A 23,253-nucleotide genomic window follows, 5' to 3' on the forward strand; every position below is an offset into this window, starting at 1 on the left:
ACCCCAAAGAGGGACACACTTAAATGTGATTCTTATATTGGTTAACTCCAAGTTTCCTCGGTCCCCAGAGAAGACTCAGTTCCTTGGGGCCTGTGTTAATATCATTAATAATATCAATCCTATTCCCAATGAGAAGCAGTATGAGCTCGCTTTTTATATACATACTGTTTTCCTCTTCACTCTTTTCTTTGGCAGCTTCCGATTGTTGTTTTTCATAAACGTCCTTTAGATCCTTACAGATTTTCTTATGTGCAAACCAGTGTGTTTTCTGGCAGGTTTGATCACAATATATAACCTGAAAACAGTCGTAAGTTTACTTCATTTCAAGAGCTGTGATTGCATGATATCCCAACCATGACACTACACCAAGAACTATGCTGTAAAAAATGTTGTTTCCTATGCTTTCCTTTATTTTTATTTTTAAGATTTATTTGTTTTGAGAGAGAGTGAGCAAGCGAGATCGGCAGTGGGGGCGGGCAGAGGAAGAGAGAATCCCAAGCAGACTCCACACTGAGTGTGGAGCCCAACACAGCGCTTGATTCCACGATCCTGAGATCATGACCTGAGCCGAAACCAAGAGTCAGATGCCAACTGACTGCGCCACCCAGGCACCCCTATGCTTTCTTTTAAAACCGTGATGGGCACTAATTTATATTTGTAATTTTTAGCTTACGCTTCATAACAATGGATATATAATAAGTGGTCTACCAAAGACTCTAACAAATGATTTATGGAGAACCCACTATGTGCCAGGATTATACAATGACAAGAAGACATAGCTGTCTCGGAGGAAACTAGGGTTGAGAAAGAGCTGGATGGAGCAGCATGGAGAGAGGCAGATACCCAACAACATGATTCACATCCTAGTATAGGTTGTAACAGCAACAGGGGCAGAGAGGAAACTTGACTCACTCTTTATAAAGGGAGTCAGTCGACAGAGAAATGGGAAAGAAGCATTCCAAGCAGAGAGATTATCTCATACAAAAATGCAAGGGAAGTGAATTATATGTTCAAGGACAGCAAGGAGTTTCTGTAAATGGAGCTTAGGTTTTTTGCAAGATTATATGCCAAGCACTGTGCTAAGCCCGTATATACAGAGGACACGTATTGTAGATTGTTTCATTGGTCCCGATTCTTTAGTTTTCCCTTCATGTGTACACTTTCTCATGAGATTTCAAAGTTCTTTTCACCGAAGGGAAAGGGAATTCACCTTAAGTTTGGCCGTGTGACTTGTTTGGGCCAAAGGGATTTGAGAGCACGGCAATTTCAAGACTAGACTTCTAGGGACCTCGTGTGTTTCTACTTGTCCCCTTTTACCTCTGCCACCATTATTAGAACAGCTCAGCCTGGCCTGTTGGTCCAAGGAGGATAAGAGACACATGGAGAAAAAGCGCCCTGGCTAATCCCAGCCAACCGCCAACATGGGAAATTAGCAAATGATTGTCGTTTTAAGTGTTTTACGTGGAACAACAGTTAACGCATGTAGATGGTCTCAATGAATTCTCACAATGCTAACCCCATTTCACATACAAAGAAATTGAGGTTCAAAGAAGTAAGTAATTAAAGGAGATGAAGCTGGAGAAGTAGGTTAAAGCAAAATGTGATGGGTATTATTAATATGCTGAAGAATTCCAACCTTGAAAATAGGAGATTAATATAATTAAGTAAATTAATTAATATAACTTATAGGGTAACGTGAATGTACAGATGAATGCTTGTGGGTAATATCTGTGAGGAGAAGATATGCCCTTTACAAAGATCATGCTGGCAGAAGTGGGGCCCGAAGAGCATAAAGATTGGTGGCAGTAACAAGGGAGTTGGAGTTTTACAAGGAAGAGATGATGAAGAGTTTGTAGTTCAAGTTACCATCAGAAGATTTAAGATGGCATATTTATGAACTGTCCTGTTCTAGGCTCTCATATCTGCACCAGCCTCAATCCCTTATGGATAATCTTTCTCTCATTCATTCACTCAGATTCTTTCTTTCTTGGAGGTGGTCTGCACAGAAGCTGGGGCAGCCTGGAAGTTTGACAGAAGGTAGGGCACAGAACTACACAGAACTACATTTATCCCATACTGCTCTTTCAAAATTACTTTTAAGTATTAGATGCACAGAATTAGAATTTATATTAGGATGTATTAGAAAACTAATGTCAACCATTATACTTAGAGAATATTAAAAGTCAATTATCAAGTTGGATATAAAATCTAAACCAGATCAATGAACTTCAAAGAACTTCATTCTTACCATCTTGCAGACGGAACATCTTTTACTTGCTCCCTTTTCTCCACAGGTAGTGCAAAATTCCACATCCACAAAACCCACCTGACCCGTGATGGCTTGGGTAAGTACAGAGAATGCAGTGGGATCAGAACCCTAGAGTAGGTATGAAGGAGAGGAAAACACACTTTAAAATCACTGTGGAAAGACTACAGAGATGACACTCCATGAACAATGTTGTCCAGAAGCAGGCACACAAGAGCCAAAGTCCTGAAGGCTGGCGGTGACACAGACTTTATCTAAGAGCATGGCTGTTAGCGTCAACAATGGCTTCAGAAAAGAATCGATGGTACAGCTGAAGAATGACATGGAATCTTTCTTGTCATTGCCAGGTGGCAAGAGCTCTTTCTTGTCATACAAAATCTTGTCACCTACTTTGTTAAATAAGAATTTGTTTAGGCACCAGAGCTACTCCCATGGAAAGATAGTCAACTTAAAGACAAACAGGATGCTTTACTCAACATAGTCTGTAAAATCAGAAACATTTAGCTAGTCTTCCAGAAGTCAAATTATATGCTGGCAAGTGATAAAGCAAAACATCTGTAAGAGTATACTCTGTTACAATGCGGATGCAACACTTCTTAAAGGCAGCCATGCCTCACACTTCCTGCGGAGCTTTGTGATAGGGAGAAGCCGGAGGGGACCCGAACCTCTGCAGGAGGGCCCAGGCATCAGCACTATCATTAAGTGCCACGGATGATCCTCCTCATGGCAGCCAACCCTGAGAATTACCCTGCAACAGGAAATGGTGAGTATTGCTCCAGTGGCTTGTGAACTTGTGAGTGTAACAAAACCCATCCGGAAGTAAAAGGCGGCTTCCTGGGACATTCACAACCACAGGCACTCCAGATAAATAAAGTTTTCCAGAGAGAACATATAACTCTTAAAGAACAATTTTTAAAGAGAGAAAAGTTTTCAAAGATGCATTATATCCTCTCTTCTCTCTATTGATAAACCTTTTCTCCATGACTCGGATCACTAGGATAAACACTAACAATTATACTGCATCATCTCGAACGACAATTATTCTATGATGCAGGGCTACAGTGAATTGTTCAACCCCACATTGGTCTGCTTTGACTTTTTTGTAAGTACTCTGGGCTATTTTCAGTTTTGCTGTTTTCCCCTTTGAGGGTGGAATGTCAGCTACCACTTGTTAATGTTGGAAACAGCCCACAGCCGGCAGTCCTCATTGTTTCTCTGATGTCCATTCCCCCAACTTCTGCACTGAGAGAAGCACAACTTCATTCAGAGTAGCAGGGTCTAGACCAGCCGAAACTGCTCATTTCCCCAGACAACCTATGAAGCTAAGAGTGGTCACACCGCTCAGGCCGTGGGTTTCTGGGACAGCTCGTACTGGCCAGCTATAAACCCCCTTCCTTTACTTGCCTGCCTGGGATAAAAATGTGAGCTCAGCATTGCAGCCCTGACGTCATAAGCACGTGTATGATAATCTATATGGCTAAAGAATATTGGGTGGAAAAAATGGGAATCCATTTTTGAGCCACTGTGACAGATCTGGTCTGCCTACCTCTGAGCTTCTGAGTATACGGGAATGAATAAACCCTATTGATTTAACTCACGGTTAGTTGGAGTTTGATATGTGTACCAAAACACATTCATAATTGATAGACCACTCTCAAAATTTGCTAACTTTAATCTTCCAAAAGCTCAAATACCAAAGAGCCAAGTATATTAAAAAGAAAGGGTAAAAAATCTCTACATTAAATCATGGAGAACTCTCAGGGAGAAATCAATGCATGAACTTCATGAAATCATCTTGTCTCTTCAGGTCTTTCTTACTGCGTAGCTCTGAATAGATGAAGTGTTAATGTATGAAGGAGCACCAAGATCCCACCTCTCCTCATTTCCCACCCCGAGAGGGACGGGACAGCCCAGAGAAGGCAGAGAAGAACCAACATTGCCGGAGGGCGGGGAGGAAGCCATGGACAGGACTAGTGTCAGGATCAGCTTCTTACCCAATAGACAAAGGCCGATAAAGGATTTGACTGAAATGTAGAAAAGCATGACTGGTGTCGATATGGTGAACAGAAATGCGTTCAAAACAGGGAAGTCAGGGAGTATCTTATGAAATACTACTTAAGTAAATATATGATAAAAGGGCAATAAATAATTTAAAGAACAGAGAATAAAGTTGAAATTTGCTTCCTATAGCTGGGAAGTATAAATGGAATTTTAAGTATGGAACATTTATAATCAGAGGCATTAAGTGGAATATGAGAAGCTGGGAAATACTTTGAGACTCTTTATCGGGACATACATTGAGCCTCCCCACGACTCATCCCTTCACATCCCCACCGACCAGAAACCATCAACCTAGACAATCAATTCCTACTTCCATCTAGTGCGGGACTTTGTACTGGTTTTTCACGAGCTGCAAGTGTACATGTGTGTATCTGTATTACCCACCTTTACAGGTTTCACAGAGGTCTTTAAAATGTAATTTTCCATGTAACCATCTACATTCCGACATAGGGGAATACTATTTATTAAACCATGAGCTATATAAAAATGAAAGAAGAGGATCAAGAGAGGGGAAATGGATGAACAAAAACAGGGTTAACAGGTACACCTACCACCATGTCTGTTCCTGAAGACTGTCTAAAATAACAAATAATTATTTCTCTACTACATAAATAAATTATTAATAAATTAATGCTAAAGAGAACTTGCCTCTAATTGTACAAAATACGGTAATTAGGTCTTACTGGTAGAGTTAACTTAGTTATGAGGGGCCTTACAATTTCAACAGGAGCAATGCTTCGCACCAGCTGCTGGAGGAGTGTGGCTTCACAGTAAGGAAATTTTCTGATACTTTCTCTTATGATCTTTTCTTGATATACCGGAAAGCCATCTGAAGCTCGGCCTTTTAACAAGCTGAAAGATATTTTTTAAAAAGTAACTGGAGTTGAATATCTAAGCATTTCCTCCCAGATGAACCCATGAACTTTTAGTAGTTTCTGTGCTACCTGAGATTTTCACTGTCTCTCCCAATCAGGATGATAGACTTAATTCAAACTGCTGTTCTACCTGCAGGTTAGGCTAGCCCTTATCGAGTTTACGGGCCCTGGGACGAATTTATAAAAGGGACCCCTGCCATAAAACACACTAACTGCCATTATCAGGGCAACCAGTTACTTATTACCATGCCAGTTATTTGTACAAAGAGTGAAAACTCTCATTAAGTTACACCTTTCTGACACAGTTCACTCTTCTCAGTAAAACTATGTGGGAATTTGACCCCTGATGGTCAGAGGACAAGGATAACACGCAGCTCTCCCAGGTTCAGTAATGGAGATAGGTGGAGCGCCATGATGAACTCAGAGCAACAACCTAAGGAAGGCATGGCATACCAGTCCTCAAAGCTGGACTTGGGCTACTTTCTACATCTTACACATGCTACCTAAACTTCTCCAAACTTCAGATCCCTCACCTGTAAACCGGGGATGACAAAAGCATCGTTGTAAAAAGTAGAGAACTGAATAATCACTCAACCTAAACATAACACTGCTCTTGTTTCTTGCAGACTAAATGTGAGCCCAACAATAACAAGTGCTGCTAAAATGCTTCATTTTTTAATCTACGAGGAGGCTTCATATAATAAAACATTATCTATTTGAGTATATTTTGCACATGACATGGTAGAAACGGTACCTTTTGACCAGAGTGTCCAGTTTATTCTCTCCATCTTTTAAGAAGTTAATGCATTTCTGAAAGATACAGCTGATGTAATGCATTTTCATAGCCAATACTTCATTCATGTCTCTTTGCTTCATACATTTCTCACAGATCAAATCCATCACCTTGTAGCATTTATTCAGAGCTGCTTCTTCTGCCAGCAGAGGATTCTCATTTACAAGCATCACGATCTAGAAGAAATTCCAGTGAGCTTAGAAATTCCATGAGAGACTTTTCCATGTACATATTAGATACTTAGTTTTGGTTGATGTCAACAGATTACCAAATAAATTCTTTCTCAGGGTCATATGTTTACTATGTTAATTCAAATTAGAATGCAAATTGCCAGTGATCAAAGTTATAAAACTAATACAGAAGGACCTCGGCATCGTGAAATCTCTTGAACTCTGTACATCTAAGTTATCCCGTGATCTGCCATCAAGCGAAACCAGGGTGTTAGTATGCTACTCAGAGTCATGGTTTTAGATTCTCTGTTAAAAGCACTTTTACTGGGGCGCCTGGGTGGCTCAGTAGGTTAAGCATCTGCCTTCAGCTCAGGTCATGATCCCAGGGTCCTGGGATTGAGCCCCACATTGGGCTCCCTGCTCAGTGGGGAGCCTGCTTCTCCCTCTCCCACTGCTGCTCCCCCTGCTTGTACTCTCTCTCTCTGTCAAATAAATAAATAAAATCGTAAAAAAAAAAAAAAAAAGCATTTTTACTAAAGATAAACATGACATATTTACATATCCTTTATATACAGAGTCAAATCACCAAGCAATCACTACTTCTGGCTAACATTACTAGAATTTCATGGCTAGGAGTACTGTGATTCTCATTAATTCTTACTAATTATAAGAAAATGAGATTTTCACAGACAGATGTCTAAAAATAAAAGGTGTATTACTTTCCAATTAACTACATTTCTCTGTGGAAATTTTTATGATATGCTTCTAATCATCTATGGTAATGAGAAAAGGTCAAAGAGGAAATCAAATTAAAAGGCTTCAAGGAGGAATATTAGACAGTTATCAAATCTGATGCATTATGAGTCCCACACTTCTCATATAGGCACAGATTTAAGCACAAAATCAGTGTAATGAGGAGTACTTTTTTTTTATTGGCTTTGTTATCGGGTAAAATTACCTACCTGAAGTAGGTCTGAACAGGGCAACTGTAAACATCCATGGTGACATAACAGTAATGTAAACACATGTGTAACAGGGCACAACTGTATGCACGGGGCAGAAAGTCAGTGTTTGCTAACCTATGTGTTATGGTGAAACACCTATCCTGGGGAATGTAAATGTCAGGGAATCACAGACAGCAGATTTCATGAATTAGATCCTTTTCTTCCAAGAGGAAGGAAGATCATTTGTTGACTTCTATGAATCCCATGCCTAGCCTCCTACCTGGAAATTTAACAAAGATTAAGTGTTCTTGTGAAATGTATAATGAGAAGCTTTGTTGGTAAATTTGCCGGCGACTTTCCCTACAATAACATGCATCAAAAATTAACTTTTGGCAGAGAAGTCTCATTAATTACATGTTTATATTTCTACTGTCAACTGTAATCATTTGAAACTGTTCAATATTTTTGTGTAAAGCATTTATAATCAAAGCATAGGATCTTAAACTTACAAGTAAAAACTTCAAAAAAATCTCAGAACCCAGACTAATGGTTTTTTTTTCTTTGTTAAGACATTAGGCTTTACTTACTTCAGAGTATACACCACTATACCCAAAGAAAAATGATACATAACCACAGCTCTACTACGAGCTTACTGAAACATCTCATAGATACGCACAAAAGAATAATACTTGAACTAGCTTCCTTCCTCTAATTTCTGCAGCATTATAAGTCATCCATTATAAAGAAAATCTCATTATTATTGAAGAGGAATAAATACATTCCATTAAGTAGAAAAGCCTGATACAGCTCATCTCCTGAAGAATGTTAGAATATGTTTATACAGTGGCATTTTGAATTCTTTTTATTTTTCAAATACCCTCTAAGAAAAAATTACCGAACCAACAATTCTGGGCTTAAGAAAGTTAATAATCAGAGACAGGATCACTTGTGTACATCTGTTTCCTGACCACTTAGAGACTCTGCTCACTTCTGTTGTCATTTTTCCTGTGATTTTGGTTTTTCTCCTTTAAAACCTCTGTATTCTGGGCATCAGCACAACTGCCCGAGTCCCTGCTGAAAACAAATATCCGTGATGCTCCAGGAGCTGCTTACCCTTGCCACAAATGCAGATGTGTTAAGTGCACTGTAGTGAAAAGGTGCGTTGTGTATCGAGGAGGATTTCTGTGCTGCTTTTAAAAGGTCTTTGACTTTATAGAATGGCTGTTACTTTTTTATGATATACCCCGGGAAGACCGTTGCTGGCTTGGAAAGCGGTAAAGCACGAAAATAAGGCACCACAAAAGCGCTGCACAACTTTTATCTGAAGTGTGGGGGGAGGGGGGAGAGGTTTTCAAGTGAATAGATCATTTATAGCTACAAAGAACAAGGTCTGGTCTGAAGAAAGGTACTATAATCATAGAATAATATCTCTTATAAGACCAAGTGTACTAAAAAAATAGAATTTAGGTTATTTCGGTGTCTATAACTTTACCATTTATTGCCTGTATAAATATACCCTTATTCTAATTTACTCAAACAGGTGCTCTTAAAGATAATTAGAGATACACTAATTCTTAGAACATTTAACCCTGGGAGTCTAGGTTCCTTGTGAACACCAAAAATGACTCCACAGACTCAATTATCACAATTATTGAGATTAGTGCAACCTCAAAGGGTAGAAACATAGATATAAAAGACAGTAAATCAGAAAAACACAGGGAATTTCTTCAAATCTGTCTAAACCTGAAGATCCTATAATGCTCAGGACAGAGGGAGAACAAGGACCTATAAAACCACACACATTCTCTACACTGAGAAATACTATATCCCTAGGAAAAATCCTGTCTTCCCACCCCAGCCTGCCCCACCACTAAGAGAAAGAGTGCCATGGACAGGGATAGCTCCTATATGGAAGTTCTCTCTTCACCTGTGTATGCCGGGAAAGGAAAACAAAAACAAAACACCACTGATACAGAAGAGGCTGAGTACTTTTTAAAGGTTAAATTCTGAGTTCCATATAATCACCACCATAAATACAAACATATGGTTCATGGCTGAATTTCTTTTTTGCCCTCTTAGGATCACAAGTGTTACCTCCTGGGGTTCTTTCAGAATGTGAAGGACATTTGAGTTTTGAAAAATAAAAACAGAACAGGCTCCATTAGTCTATCTTCTGGAAAAGGCTCTGAGAGTTTGTCATCTCTCTTGCTGGCCCAGAAAAGTAATTCGGGTGGAAAGCCACAGGACAGGTATGTTTTGTTGGTTTGTTTGTTTCTTGAGCTTCAGAGTCTGTATGCTAAGGGAAGCATCAATAAAGTAAGAACAATACATATAATTTGGAACTTATATCTTCAAATGAGTGCCAATCTCCAAAGAGTTACTTTATGAGAACTGTCCACTTATTTTAATGGTGTTTGGTATGTTCCACAGACTCACTGTAATAGACTTTAAGGGAAATATAATTTTACTGCATTTATAATAACATTTTGTATTAAGGGAAAATCTCAGTGTTTGATCCAGTTCACCACCTTGCTCACCAAACAGTCCTGAATTACTATCAAATCTACACATTATGAATGAAGATATAGATGAGTGAAATTTGAAAAAGAACAGCATCACTGTAGCATACATAGAGTTTTCTGTAATGATTCATTGAGGAAATTATACTCATTTGGATTGATTTATAAAAAATAAAGATAAAAAAATTGTAAACAAACTAAAAAGGCTATATGTAAACTATGAAGAAAAGAGCAATGAAAATAGTTCAGAATGGCTCCTGAAGTTTCTCCGTTAAGCCAAATGAACTTCTGGGTTGGTCTAAAAAGTTTGAAAATCTGTGTGATTTGACTAATACTGCAAGAACTATAATACTTAAAGGCATCAAATAGCTACTTGCATTAAAGTATATGCTCATGATCACATTTCAGAACATTTCCTGGAAGGATAAATATTGTAGTAGATGCTGCTGATTCCCCACCCAAATCCCCTTACCAGCCTAGGTACCCGGTCCCAGCTTCTGGGAGTGTTGGCTGCTAGGGGCTCAGAGCTGCCTCCTGCTCTAGGGAACTGCCTTCATCTATCAGAAGCCACCTTCCTGGGCACTACATGGGAGCCTGTCCTTTTCTTCCGGGAACAGGCTTCAGCCAGTGGCAACTGAGTGATCCAAAAGCCTGGTTCCCTTGCTTCTCTGGAGCCATGGACAGTCCAGAGCTCCCGGTGAGGTGAGGTGGAAGGCAGGCTTCAGCTGAACCCACCTCTTTGCCTAGCTTTTCCTCCTGGCCTAGCCTGTGTCTCTCACTCTCTCTCAGGCTTAAACCGAGAGCAGTCCTTCACTGTGCCAACTGAACAACAGAGCCCCATATCTCAAGCGCTGTATCCACGAAACCCAACCAAGACAACTACGATCTTATATAATTAAGAGCAGTTTAAACTCTGAAGGAATATTTAAATAAAAAGCAAAGACCATAAACACAACACTACCTTGACAGGATGAAGATTGGTTGTGGTAATAATTTTGTGCAGTGGGCCCGCCAACTTTGGAGGCAGTTTTGGCTCTTTATCCAGCCCCTGGGGTTTAGTGTAATAATCCAGTCTCTCACGAGGAAAGAAATTATTGATGATAGTCACACAATCATGTTGACCTTTTAATAGAAAAACAGGAAATTTGTTATTTTATTATTCAAAATACGACATTTTCCCATTTTTAATTAATTATGTTGCTGTGTTCTCATGAAGTAAACATGAATCAACTTCTTTAATTTTCAGGAAAAGTGAGTAGAAGAGGACAGGGAGAGGTAAAATGTTTTGAGGAACATTTATAAGCATGCTTTGTGAAGTCCAAAACATAATCCCCTTTTAAAGACACAGAATCCACAGTACATATGAAGATTATGTGCATTACAAAAAAATGGAGTTCAATTTGCAATTAACCCTAAATATATATATTTGATAGAAATTGCTTGTTTTTAATTAAATTTAAATGTCTCTTCTTCCACCCCTACAGAAATGATGGTCATTCTTCCCTAAATCACAGCTGGCTTTCTTTACACAGAATATAAATCTATTCTATATAAAGCTTATTATTATTATTATTACACTAATCTCCCCTCCCCTTGAATTTGAGAAAAGCTTGGCCTCTTTGTGAAATAAATTAGAGAAAAAGCTTTTGCTGGCATAAACTCGGAATTCACATTATGGCTTCTTACAGCTCCCTATGCCACTTGTCTAAGACATCTCCAGAGGTAAAACTGGTTCTAGGGAAGCAAAACTGTCCCTGGAGAAGTTGGTGACCTGAACACGTGTTCCTGTCACTTCCCCCTTCCCAGCTCCCTCGCCACTAACTCCCTGGGGCAGGGAAGTGACCGCTCTGGGCAAACAGGCAGAACCTGCTGGGCACATTGGCAGGTGCAGGCTCTTTTGGGATCTCTGTCCAGAAGGCAGAGGGACCAGCAGCAGAGAGTTCTGAGACCAGGCACGGGGGCTCCCGGAGACTGGTCTGCCCTGGCTGGCCCATGTGGCCCCAGTCCACTTATGCATGGTCCTGGGAGCGTCTGCTCGATCCTGCTGACAAAGTGACTGCACCGTGGGCAGGGTGGACTCTGGTACTTGAGGCTGGCAGAGGGCTCTGCTTGCCTGGCAGTTCTTGGAGTTCTATACCCACAGGTATAGAGACAGTGGCCCTTCTCTTCACTGCTCCATAACCGCTGTCAGCTTAACCCGGCTGCCTAGGAGAAAAGGAGTGAAGTACCCAAGGGGATCCAGCACCATGGAAGACTTATGCACTGCCTCCAACAGATGGCTTCTTTGGTGGGAAGTATACTTACAACATGGGCCACAACCACAACCAAACCATAACCATAATCACCAAACAGGAACACTTAAATTAAGTAGACCAATTACAAAATGTAAAGTTTCATGGACTGCAGAAATATTCAAAATTCTAAAATTAATAGACAAAAAAAGTAAAAATTAAAATAAAATTAACAGATAAACTGAAAGAGGGAATCCAGGTTACTACTGAGGACTAAAATAGTAATGTAGAAGAAGTGGATGAAATATCTAAAAAGAGAAAAATGAGGAAATGGAAATCATTATGGAAGAGATGAGAGCTGAAGGGCAGATCCAGGAAATGTGAAGGTGAAAAATAGTAGAAATCCCTGAAAGAAAAAGAGAAATGGATGGAGAATAACTAAACAAATGATAGAAGAAGAACACGTCCCTGATTTGAAGGGAAATTTTAGTAGTGATCACAATCTCATTTTTGGTATTTAATGCTGTTCTTAAGTGCAGAAACACCAGGGTTTTGTTTTGTTTTGTTTTTTCCTTTTTGCCTTTCCTTTTTTTTTTTAAATCAGAAAGCTCTGCTATAGGTATCTTGAGGAGAAGTCAAACAATAATAGCATTCATTTAAAGATATGAAGTGCTCTGTTTAGCAAAAGATCATCTCTACCTCCATAACGTTCATGAAGGGAAAGGCAACAACAATGAAGCAAATCCCCTACTACAAGCAGGACATGAATATGATGGCATTGAAACTAACAGGTCACTGTGTGTGGGAATTCACAACGCTGCAGGAAGGAACCAGAGCTGAGGACAAACTACACTGTTTCCTTAAAACACAATCTACATCCAGCTTCAACAAATAGATGTGTGATGCTATTTAATAAAAAAATGTATATATTCTAAAATAGCTTCTACAAGGGGGGTGGAGGGTGGGGTAACTGGGTGATGGGCATTAAGGAGGGCACGTGATGTAATGAGCACTGGTGTTATATGCAACTGATGAATCACTGAACTCTACCTCTGAAACTAATAATGCACTATATGTTAGTTAATTGAATTTAAATAAAATTAAATTAAAAATAAAATAGCTCCTACAAAAAATCAAAATCGACAGAGAATGAGCTAAAGATAAAGGAGTTGGGGGAAGTATGGAATTAGCTTGTTACTCTACTTTCTCATCAATCTCTCCACTAATACAGTCAGGAAAATCCCTCTGAGCAGTTGGCAATATTTGTACATAAAAATACCAGCTCCATAACAGTGACACTATCACAGGAGTAGAGGTCTCTTCAGATTACACCTTTGTAAGAAGGACAACATAATATTACTTTACTTTTGGGCGCCTGGGTGGCTCAGTTGGTTAAGCGACTGCCTTCGGCTCAGGTCATGATCCTGGAGTCCCAGGATCGAGTCCCGCATTGGGCTCCCTGCTCGGCAGGGAGTCTGCTTCTCCCTCTGACCCTCCTCCCTCTCATGCTCTCTGTCTCTCATTCTCTCTCTCAAATAAATAAATAAAATCTTTAAAAAAAAAATATTACTTTACTTTTACTTTATTTCAGGGTTAATCTTTTTTACATTTTTACATTTTTTATATTTTAGATAGCGCTTAGATTATTTTGATATTTTATTTTAACTAATCTGCTAATAATTTCCATTAGAGTGATATATATTTAAAGTTCATAAATTTTGGGCGCCTGGGTGGCTCAGTTGGTTAGGCCACTGCCTTCGGCTCAGGTCATGATCCTGGAGTCCTGGGATCGAGTCCCACATCGGGCTCCCTGCTCAGCGGGGAGTCTGCTTCTCCCTCTGACCCTCCCCCCTCTCATGCTCTCTATCTCATTCTCTCTCTCAAATAAATAAATAAAATCTTTAAAAAATAAATAAATAAAAAATAAAAAAAATAAAGTTCATAAATTTTTACTTAATTTATATTTAAATATTTATAACGGAAACAACTAAATATTTAGTTTTACTGATAATTAATTTAATTAATGAATTCTGAATAAATACAAATAAAATAGTACTACTATTACAGAAAATAAATGCTGGGCAAGGGTGGGTGGGCAGTGCATCCGGGGCCAGGATTACCATCGCTAGACTTGAGTCTTCCTGACTGAATGGGCTCACTGAGTCAGTCCTAGGCAGGATAACCAAAAACATGCATATACACAACTAAACACATCTTAGCAAAACTTCTTATTTCTTAGGATAAACTGAAATTGAAACACACTTCCAGAATGAGATATGGAAAGTTTATAAAGGAAAATAAATTCTCATTTCCAAGCATTTAGAAAAGCGTGAAGTAACTTCTACGTACGACTGAGGGAAAAAAACAGTGATACAAGGACCGTGAAACTAGCCCGGGTACAACTCACATTTCAGAGAGAAACAGAATTTCGGTTACGATGGGTTTCAAACCATATTCAACCTATAAACCATGCGAGAAGGTCCTGTAACCCAAACCTAAATGGGAACAGACAGCTGAAGGTGGGGCAAGGGGGAAGGAGAGGGGCGTGGACCAACCCCTGGCAGCAGAGATGGTTAATCTGAAAAATGGGTGGAGGCAACTTGACTGAGGAATTGTCTTGTTGACTGTGAAGATCAGTCAAAGAGAAGTAACCCACAATGGATGACATTCAAATAACATTTTGGTACTAAAAATACTAAACCCTCTCAGCCAAGTCCACGGCTGGTGGCAGTGCTGGAGGAGGAAAGGAAAAGCGTGTTGTCTGACGAGGCAAAAAAGAGAATGTGGAAAAATAAATGAGTTGGAAGGATTTCCTCATGTTGAAACTGCTAAATGGGCAAATGCAGTGCCTTGGGGGTGGACCATGGGGGATAGTTTTGCTCTTGCTTTTAACTAACTGACAAATACGGGTTAAACTGAGAGTGTTGTGAATAGGAGAGTAAGCATTAGTGGAATGGGAAAACATTCTCGATCTTTCAAGTTAATAAAAGAAATAAAAGAAATAAATGTACTCTAACATGACCAGGCCAGGCACATTAAGGAAAAACACACACACACACACACACAAACTACACCCAAGCACAAGCAAAAACCACCAACCACCAAGTAAAACAAAGTGTAAAAAAAATGAGGTGAAAGAGGAGGAATGCAATCAAGTTTATCAGTAATCATACATATGCCCAAGATGAGTACCTGTTAAAAGCCAGAGAGTATCATTTGGGTTAGAGAACAGAGCACACCTACATGGGTTTATAGACATATAGGTATAGTAGTAGTAATTACCCTACTAAAATGAAATAATAAAGATTGAAAACAAAGAGATGGGCAAAGAGATTATTGACAAATGCAAAAACCCAAAAAGGAATCAAGAATGGCTATAATATGCAACCTGGTGCAGCCACTCTGGAAAATAGTATGGAGGGTTCGCAAAAAGTTAAAAACAGAACTGTCCTACCATCCAGCAATTACACTACTAGGGTATTTATCCAACGGATACAAAAATAGTGATTCGAACGGGCACATGCACCCCAATGTTTATAGCAGCAATGTCCACAACAGCCAAACTATGGAAAGAGCCCAGATGTCCACGGACTGATGAATGGATAAAGAAGAGGTGGTAAGTGTGTGTGTGTGTGTGTGTGTGTATACACACACAATGAAATATTACTCAGCCATCAAAAAGAATGAAATCTTGCCATTTGCAACGACCTGGATGGAAGTAGAGGGCATTAATGCTAAGTGAAATAAGCCAGTCTGAGAAAGACAAATATCATATGATTTCACTCATATGTGGAAGAAACAAAATTGATGAACACAGGGGAAGGGAAAGAAAAATAAAATAAGATAAAAAAAGAGAGGAAGGCAAACCGTAAGAGACTCTTAACTATAGGGAATAAACTGAGGGTTGCTGGAGGGGAGGGGGTGGGGGATGGGGTAACTGGGTGACGGGCATTAAGGAGGGCACTTGAGGTGATGAGTACTGGGTGTTATATGCAACTGATGAAACACTAAATTCTACCCCTGAAGCTAATAATATGCTATATGTTAACTAACTTGAATTTAAATAAAATCTAAAAAAAAAAAAATGGCCTATCAGAAAAAAAGTAGAACTAAAAACTGAAACAAGACAAAGAGTGGCATTCAGCAATGGTAAAACCAAAAGCAATATCATAAAAAGTGAAGAGCTAAAAATATTTCCATTAAAAATAGAAAAAAACAGACATGCCAATTTTCACCATTATTATTTCTTCTTACTTTGAAGCCTGGAGCTAATTCAAATAGAAAATAAATGAAACTGAATAGCTGTGAAACCGAGGATGAAAATGACAAAGAAAAAAACAAATCAATAGCTTTCTCCTTATTACCCATAACCAGCTAGAAATGACAGAGTGTGAAAGTGGTGGTGGGAATTCTCCTTAACAATATGGGTAATAACTACCAACTATTTAGAAATAAACTTGAAAACAATGTAGTTTTATTTCAAAAAGACCTGCAGTGGAGGAATCTAATGAATATGACCAAAGGACCAAAAACAAGCAAAAGAAACAAAAAAGCAATATTTAGGCATACCATGCAATTGAATAGGATGTCATATCATACAGTTGCCAATAACTGCAAATAATTACAAAACCATTTAATGAAAGTCCAACAAGAACCAAAAATAAAAAACAATAAAAAAAAAAAAAGAAGGGAGGGAGGAAAGCATTAAAAGAGGAATAAGTGGGGACGCCTGGGTGGCTCAGTTGGTTAAGCGACTGCCTTCGGCTCAGGTTCATGATCCTGGAGTCCCGGGATCGAGTCCCGCATCGGGCTCCCTGCTCGGCAGGGAGTCTGCTTCTCCCTCTGACCCCCCCCCCCCATGTGCTCTCTCTCTCATTCTCTCTCTCTCAAATAAATAAATAAACAAAATCTTTTAAAAAAAAAGAAAAAGAAAAAGAGGAATAGGTGAAGGTAACACTTGCTTTAAAGTCAATGTGATCAGACAAAGTGGTATTAATACACAAAGTGACAAGCAGCCCCATGGAAGAGAATATGAGATCCAGAAATAGATAGCAGTTTTTAAGAGAATTTAACTTACCACAAAAATGGTATTTCATTTTCAGTAGGAAAATGTTGAGTGGTTTCATAAGTGGTGCTATCACAATTAACTAAATATCCAGGGGAAAATGAACTCTAAAAAATCAAATCTTGAAAATAAAAAAAAAAAAAAAAAAAATTCTGAAGGAAATTTAGGAGAATACTTATCTAACTCATGCTCAAGAATTTTTTTGACAAGACAAGAACCATGGAAGCTATAAGAGAAAACTAAGATTATTTAAAAATAAGTTCCCATGAAGTCAAAAGAAAAATATATAATGAGCTATTTGAAACACATTTGATAGACAAAGGATTAGCATCCATAATACAAATAAAGCTCCTCAAAGCAATAAGAAAAAAGACAACCCAAAGGAAAAATACGTAACGAGTATGAGCAGCCATCCACAGAAGAGAAAAACATAGATGACCAACAACAGAAGCAGCTGAATTTCATGAATAATGGGGGGAAAGCAAATTCACAATACAGTATCTTTTCAACTACCAAAAATGAAAGAGTGAAAACACCCAGTTCTGATGAAGATGCTCACAGGAGTATGAATTGCTATGCTCTTTTGGAAAGCAATCTAGACTTACACTAAAATTAGAAATACAGACCCTGTGTCTCAGCCATTTTACTTCTGAGAGTATGTTTTACACGTATTAAAGTAGTACTATGTAAAAATATAAGCTCAAGGATAATTATTACATTATTTATAGTGATTTTTAAAAATTGTGCCATTGGGGCACGTGGGTGGCTCAGTCAGTTGGGCATCCAGCTCTTGATTTCGGTTCAGGTTACCGTCATGGGACTGAGCCCTGCATTGGGCTCTGTGTTCCGCACGGAGTCTGTCTGTCCCTCTCCCTCTGCTCCTCTACCACCCCCTCCCCCGCTCATACGTGCTCTCTCTCTGAAATAAAGAAATAAATAAAACCATTAAAAAAAAAAAAACACTGTAAAATTCATCCGTAGGGGAGAGCTAAATGAACTGCAGGTGCTTGTATCATGGAATATTAGGTAGCTGTTGGAACAACTGAATTTAGCCCTGCTGAGATGAGACAGACTTCCACAGCACACTGGTCAGGGAAGGAAACAAGTCACAAGGAATATATCTGTATGATAAATATTTTTTAAAAGATAAAAATCTTTTTTAAAAGAGAAGAATCTTGCACACGTGTGCACGTATTTATATAAACCTTTCCGCTTGCGGGCAATAAAAGGGGACGATGACTTTTTCAAAAGACTAACCATAATGGAAAACATAATGTCGACCAAAAGGGTTTAATCTTTGTCTATGAAATTAATCTATATAGATTAAAATGGAATGAAAACATCACTCTTATTTCTCTTATTTTAGGATGGGATTGTGGACAATTTCTACCTTAGATTTTTATGGATTCTGTATTGTCAAGAAAAAGAAAAGGAAAAGAACACTGTATTGTATTTGAAAGAACAGGCTCCTCAACTTCCAGCCCTGTGAACTGAGGAAAGTTACCAAATCTCTGTCTGAGCTCTGTTTTGCTACATCGTGGACAAAAATGAAAACTTGCAGAGTTCAGAACTTCCTATGATCGAATTGCCCGGCCTCATGGCACAGATCAGAAAACAGGAGGCCTGTGGAGGGAAGGGATTTGCCTGTGATCTTGTAATGACTTAGCTGCAGACACGAACTAATATATGAGAATCAGGATTCCTAGATTAGTCTTTTCTTTTCTTTTTTTTTTTTTTTAAGAGTTTATTTATTTGAGACAGAGTGATTGAGAGAGAGCACAAGCTGGGGGAGAGGCAGAGGGAGAGAGAGAAGCAGGCTCCTTGCTGAGCAGGGAGCCTGATGCGGGGCTCGATCCCAGGACCCTAGGATCATGACCTGAGCCGAAGGCTGATGTCCAACTGACTGAGCCACCCAGGTGCCCCCTTATTTTCCCCTTGTACTGACAGCCTCAACACTGGCTTAGAGGTGAGTTGGGGGCAACTAGGGGGCCCCTAATGGTGGGAGATAAATATTATTTCTCTGACGTTTGCACTGCAAGGCCATACTTTTCTCAAATCCTCCTGAAATCGAGGTAAAATAAGAATATTTGCTCTGACAGAGCTGTCACAGAGTGACTCACTGACTATATGACTTAATCACTGGTAGCTACTATTAGTAGTTTTGAGATAATTTAATAACAAAATTTAACAAAATATACGGTTACTGCCTCCTATATCAGACTAATTCCCACTATATTTCAACTTAAATGTGCTTTCTCTCGAAACCCCCTTGGAATAGGATAAAAGATCCCTCTCTTTGATATATTTCTATGAAACCCTTAAGTTGTCCCTTGGAGTGTATTTCCACAATGCCTGTCACTGCTGCTAGTCTCTAACTGCCATGAATACATGGACAGCCTCTGTCTCGTTCAGCACTGTAACCAAAGCACAAAGTTTGGTATATACACTGTAAACATTAAGTATTTGTTTAATGATTTATTCGTCCCACAAAGGCCACTTGCTGCATTCCCAATAAATCAGATGTTTATATATCTGTTTGTCCATCTCTAGACTCTCCTTAACTGCCAACTCAGTGGGACCAAAATACCAATGACCAAATATTCACGCCATTCTCTTCCAAACCCCTCATATTATGTCCAGGAACAGGATGAATATACCAAGAAATACTGGGCATACACAATAAATGTTTGTACTTGAGGAGGATGATAATGAAGCAGCTATATATTATATTATTATTAATGTTCCTTTCTAGGAAAAAATTGCATTGTTGACATTTTTTATTAGCAACAGTAACTGATGGCATCTATGTAGTGCTACCCGTAAAGCTCCTTTGGTCAGTATCTCATTTAATCCTTTCAGGAACCATGAACCAAGGTGCAATGAGGAAAGTGAAGGTCAGAATGATTAAGTAACCTGCTATTGAGTGGCACAGCCAGAATTTCAAGTGAGGATTACTGACGTCACAGTTCATGTTCTTGACTTTAGGTTAAACTACTTCCCTTAGAGAAATAAAATATACTCATTCAAAGCATTTAACTACAACCAAAATGGCCCCACTATCTTGGTATCTCACAAAGTGGAAATTCCAGATAACCTCCTCATTTTCTCCAAAGTGTCACTGTATAGTTCGCTAAGTCAGACAAAACCTAGCAAACTGTAAACATTTTGCTTTTTTTAAAAAATAAACATGACGGTATTTGTACTCTGAGAAGCAAAGTGGTATGTTTTCATGAAGGACATTTTGGATAAAACTTAAATTTAAAGCAGCCATAAAAACTCACCCACAAAGGCTGCCATCTGAGCTGCTGTTCTTCCTACAGAGTTGACAACATCTGTCTCGGCACCGGCCTCCAACATTACCCATGTGATGTCTTTGTTACCTGACGTTAAAAAGGAACATGTCAGTTAATACTAAGGAATGCACAATTCAAATACCTCCTTCTAATTTATCTGGACGCTTTTTCCCCATTTAGTTTTAGGTTTCTATCTTGTGAACATTTTCATTTTTTTCTAAAATGTAAATCATAACCACAGTAAAGAGGAAAATGATACCAAAAATCCACACAGAAATTAACCTCATTTTTTTTAAAACCCCTCCCTCCAGGCAATACACAAATGGTATGGAATTATCACTTTTTTTTTTTAACAAAATATATTTTTCTTACAGATAAAGCTTAGTGTAAAGTCAAAACGAAAAATAGCAACAATAAAGAGAGAGAAAATGAAAAGAAGTCTCCACTTAGTATCTACTAACCCATCCCAACCCTCACACCTATAGGTCCTGGGATAATGATTTAACAGGTGATAGTCTCTCTTTCTATACTCTTTTCTCTCTAAACATCCATTTGCCTTTATTCTACTTGCATTCTATCACTAACGTAATCATTACAGACATTTTGCTATTATAAACTATACTCAGTGACCAGCTTTTTCCATTAATTTTAGCAAGTTCGAACTATCATTTCCTTAGGAACAGTTCCTGGAAAACACTGCAGAAATCAAAGTTATGCATTTTTTTTTAAGATTTTATTTATTTATTTGAGAGAGAGAGCACAAGCAGGGGGAGCTGCAAGCAGAGGGAGAAGTAGGCTCCCCGCTGAGCAGGGAGCCCAATGTGGGACTCGATCCCAGGACCCGAGATCATGACCTGAGCCGAAGGCAGCCGCTTAACCGACTGAGCCACCCAGGTGCCCAAAGTTATGCATATTTTAAATGTAGTTTGCCAGACTGACTTCCAGCAAGGCTGGGCTGATGTGCATATCCCAAAATGGTGCAGAGAAGTCCCTATGCCAATGCTGGACATTATCACTCTTTCTTATCCTCTGCCAATACGGTAAGTGACAAATGATTGTTTATTCTTCCAATTTGCCTTTGTTTATTGGTGAAAGTGTTTTATATCCTTATGAGCCAGCTGTATTTCTTTTGTTTTCTGTTCAATTTCGGTCCAATTTTCTATTGCAGCACTTGTTTCTAAATGATTTATGAGAACTCCTGATATATACTGATATGACCCTTAAAGACACATAATAAATATTTTCCTTAGTTTTTCATTTGTATTTTACTCCATATATGGTATATTCTATATTTGGAAATGTTAAAATTATATATAATCAAATTGGTCAATGTTATCCTTTTTGAATTATATATTTCATATATCACATTTAGAAATGCTTTCCTTTTATCCCCCAAGTTTTTATTTAAATTCCAGCTAGTTGACATATAGTACAATGTTAGTTTCAGGTGCAGAATATGGTGATTCATCACTTATATACAACACCGCTATTATGTAATGTTGCTCAAGTGCCCTCATTAATACCCATTACCCATCTAGCCCATCTATGCCCCCCACCGCCCTCCCATGCTTTCCTGTTCCAGGCTTATAAAAATACAGATCACTCCTTTTAAAGTGTGAGAATATTATATTACATCTTTATTTTCTTAAAAAAAACCCTACAATTATAGATAACTCCACTTAATTTTAAATGTTTACCAGTTGTCTTTATTCACAAATCATAAGCAACATGAATAAGAGTAAGTTTCTAACTGGATCAGCATAATTAGTACATAAATGTCAGGGAAGCACAGAGACAGCTCTATCATACCAGCTGTTTTCTCAAGACAACAACAAAGACATTTTCACATTACTTCAAAACACAAGGATACAGTACATCAACAGAACTAACCTGAAGGATTAACGATCTAACTCCTTAACGCTACATAAGACTGTCAGTACAATCAGGTGACTTAAATATGTAAAGAAACATTATCACCAAATTAACTATATAACATATTTCATATATTATAACTTCAAAACCCAATTCCTACTTTTTCTGTAAGAACTGATCTTAAAATTACTGTAATAAAAAAAAGCATTTAATTTAAATGTATGTACTTATACCAAATTGGTATGGATGACTAATATTAATATATTAGAATAAATGCTAAAACTTCACCAGAAAGTGCAGCAAACATGAGGGCTGTGTACCCATGCTCGTGTTGATGACAATTTACATCAGCTCCATGTCGTAAAAGTAATTTGCACATATCAAGTTTTCCTTTATAGGCCGCATGCATTAGAGGAGTCATTCCATTCTTTAATAGAAAGGAAAAAAGTATTAGTTTTACTTATTTACCTTTTCCCCTGTGAACAATTCCTGCAATTAATTTAAAAACAGAAAAGAAACATGAATTACTAAATTCATCTTTATAATCCGTAAAGTACTTTTATGTTTATTTCCTCACTTGGATCTTCCATAAACTGCTGAGGAAAAACGATGGTTTTGTTACCTGATTTTTTTTTTATTATAGGTTAGCAGACAGATTCAGAGGAGACTTGCTCAACCTCACATAACCAGTAAAATGGCCAGGCAGGCACCAAACCTAGATCATGGGGGCTCTCATCTCTACCACACATAGCTCCTGGGAAAACAAATGAACCAACAGATACAAATGCATAAATACTAAAAAAAAAAAAAAAAAAAAAAAAACCCTCAAAACAATTAGAATGCCTGTCAAAGAGAAAGTATGAATGAAGTATGTTATATCCACAACATGGAATACCATGAAGCTACTGACTGAATGCATCTATATCTAGTGAACTGGAGAAATGTCCACACATTACTGCTGATGAGAAAAATAAGATGCAGGAAATGTATATTATCATGATATCATTTTTAAAATAATGATCCCCAAACCCCATGTATATTTTAATTACATATATGATTTGATCATATAAATGATTGTATAAATATCGAGAAATGGTTGGTAGTATTTACACTACATTGTTTAGTCTCCATATGTTTTGTACAGATCCAGTGAAACATCCAAAC

The 23,253-nt window shown here is 38.3% G+C and overlaps 1 protein-coding gene across 1 annotated transcript in view; it reads right to left on the bottom strand.

Annotated features, from left to right (window-relative positions):
- Window positions 1–23,253, bottom strand: part of ANKMY2 (ankyrin repeat and MYND domain containing 2) — a 38,121-nt gene that overhangs the window by 2,463 nt on the left and 12,405 nt on the right. The window contains exons 3-9 of the mRNA XM_021689652.1: window positions 22,378–22,516; window positions 20,206–20,304; window positions 10,590–10,750; window positions 5,957–6,171; window positions 5,044–5,179; window positions 2,249–2,377; window positions 166–295 (exon numbers count right to left, since the gene is read on the bottom strand). Of these exons, the coding sequence (XP_021545327.1) occupies window positions 166–295; window positions 2,249–2,377; window positions 5,044–5,179; window positions 5,957–6,171; window positions 10,590–10,750; window positions 20,206–20,304; window positions 22,378–22,516 (1,009 nt within the window). The remainder of the gene's footprint in view (window positions 1–165; window positions 296–2,248; window positions 2,378–5,043; window positions 5,180–5,956; window positions 6,172–10,589; window positions 10,751–20,205; window positions 20,305–22,377; window positions 22,517–23,253) is intronic.

Source organism: Neomonachus schauinslandi, chromosome 12 (genome assembly GCF_002201575.2).
Source record: "Neomonachus schauinslandi chromosome 12, ASM220157v2, whole genome shotgun sequence".
Classification (NCBI taxonomy): Eukaryota; Metazoa; Chordata; class Mammalia; order Carnivora; family Phocidae; genus Neomonachus; species Neomonachus schauinslandi.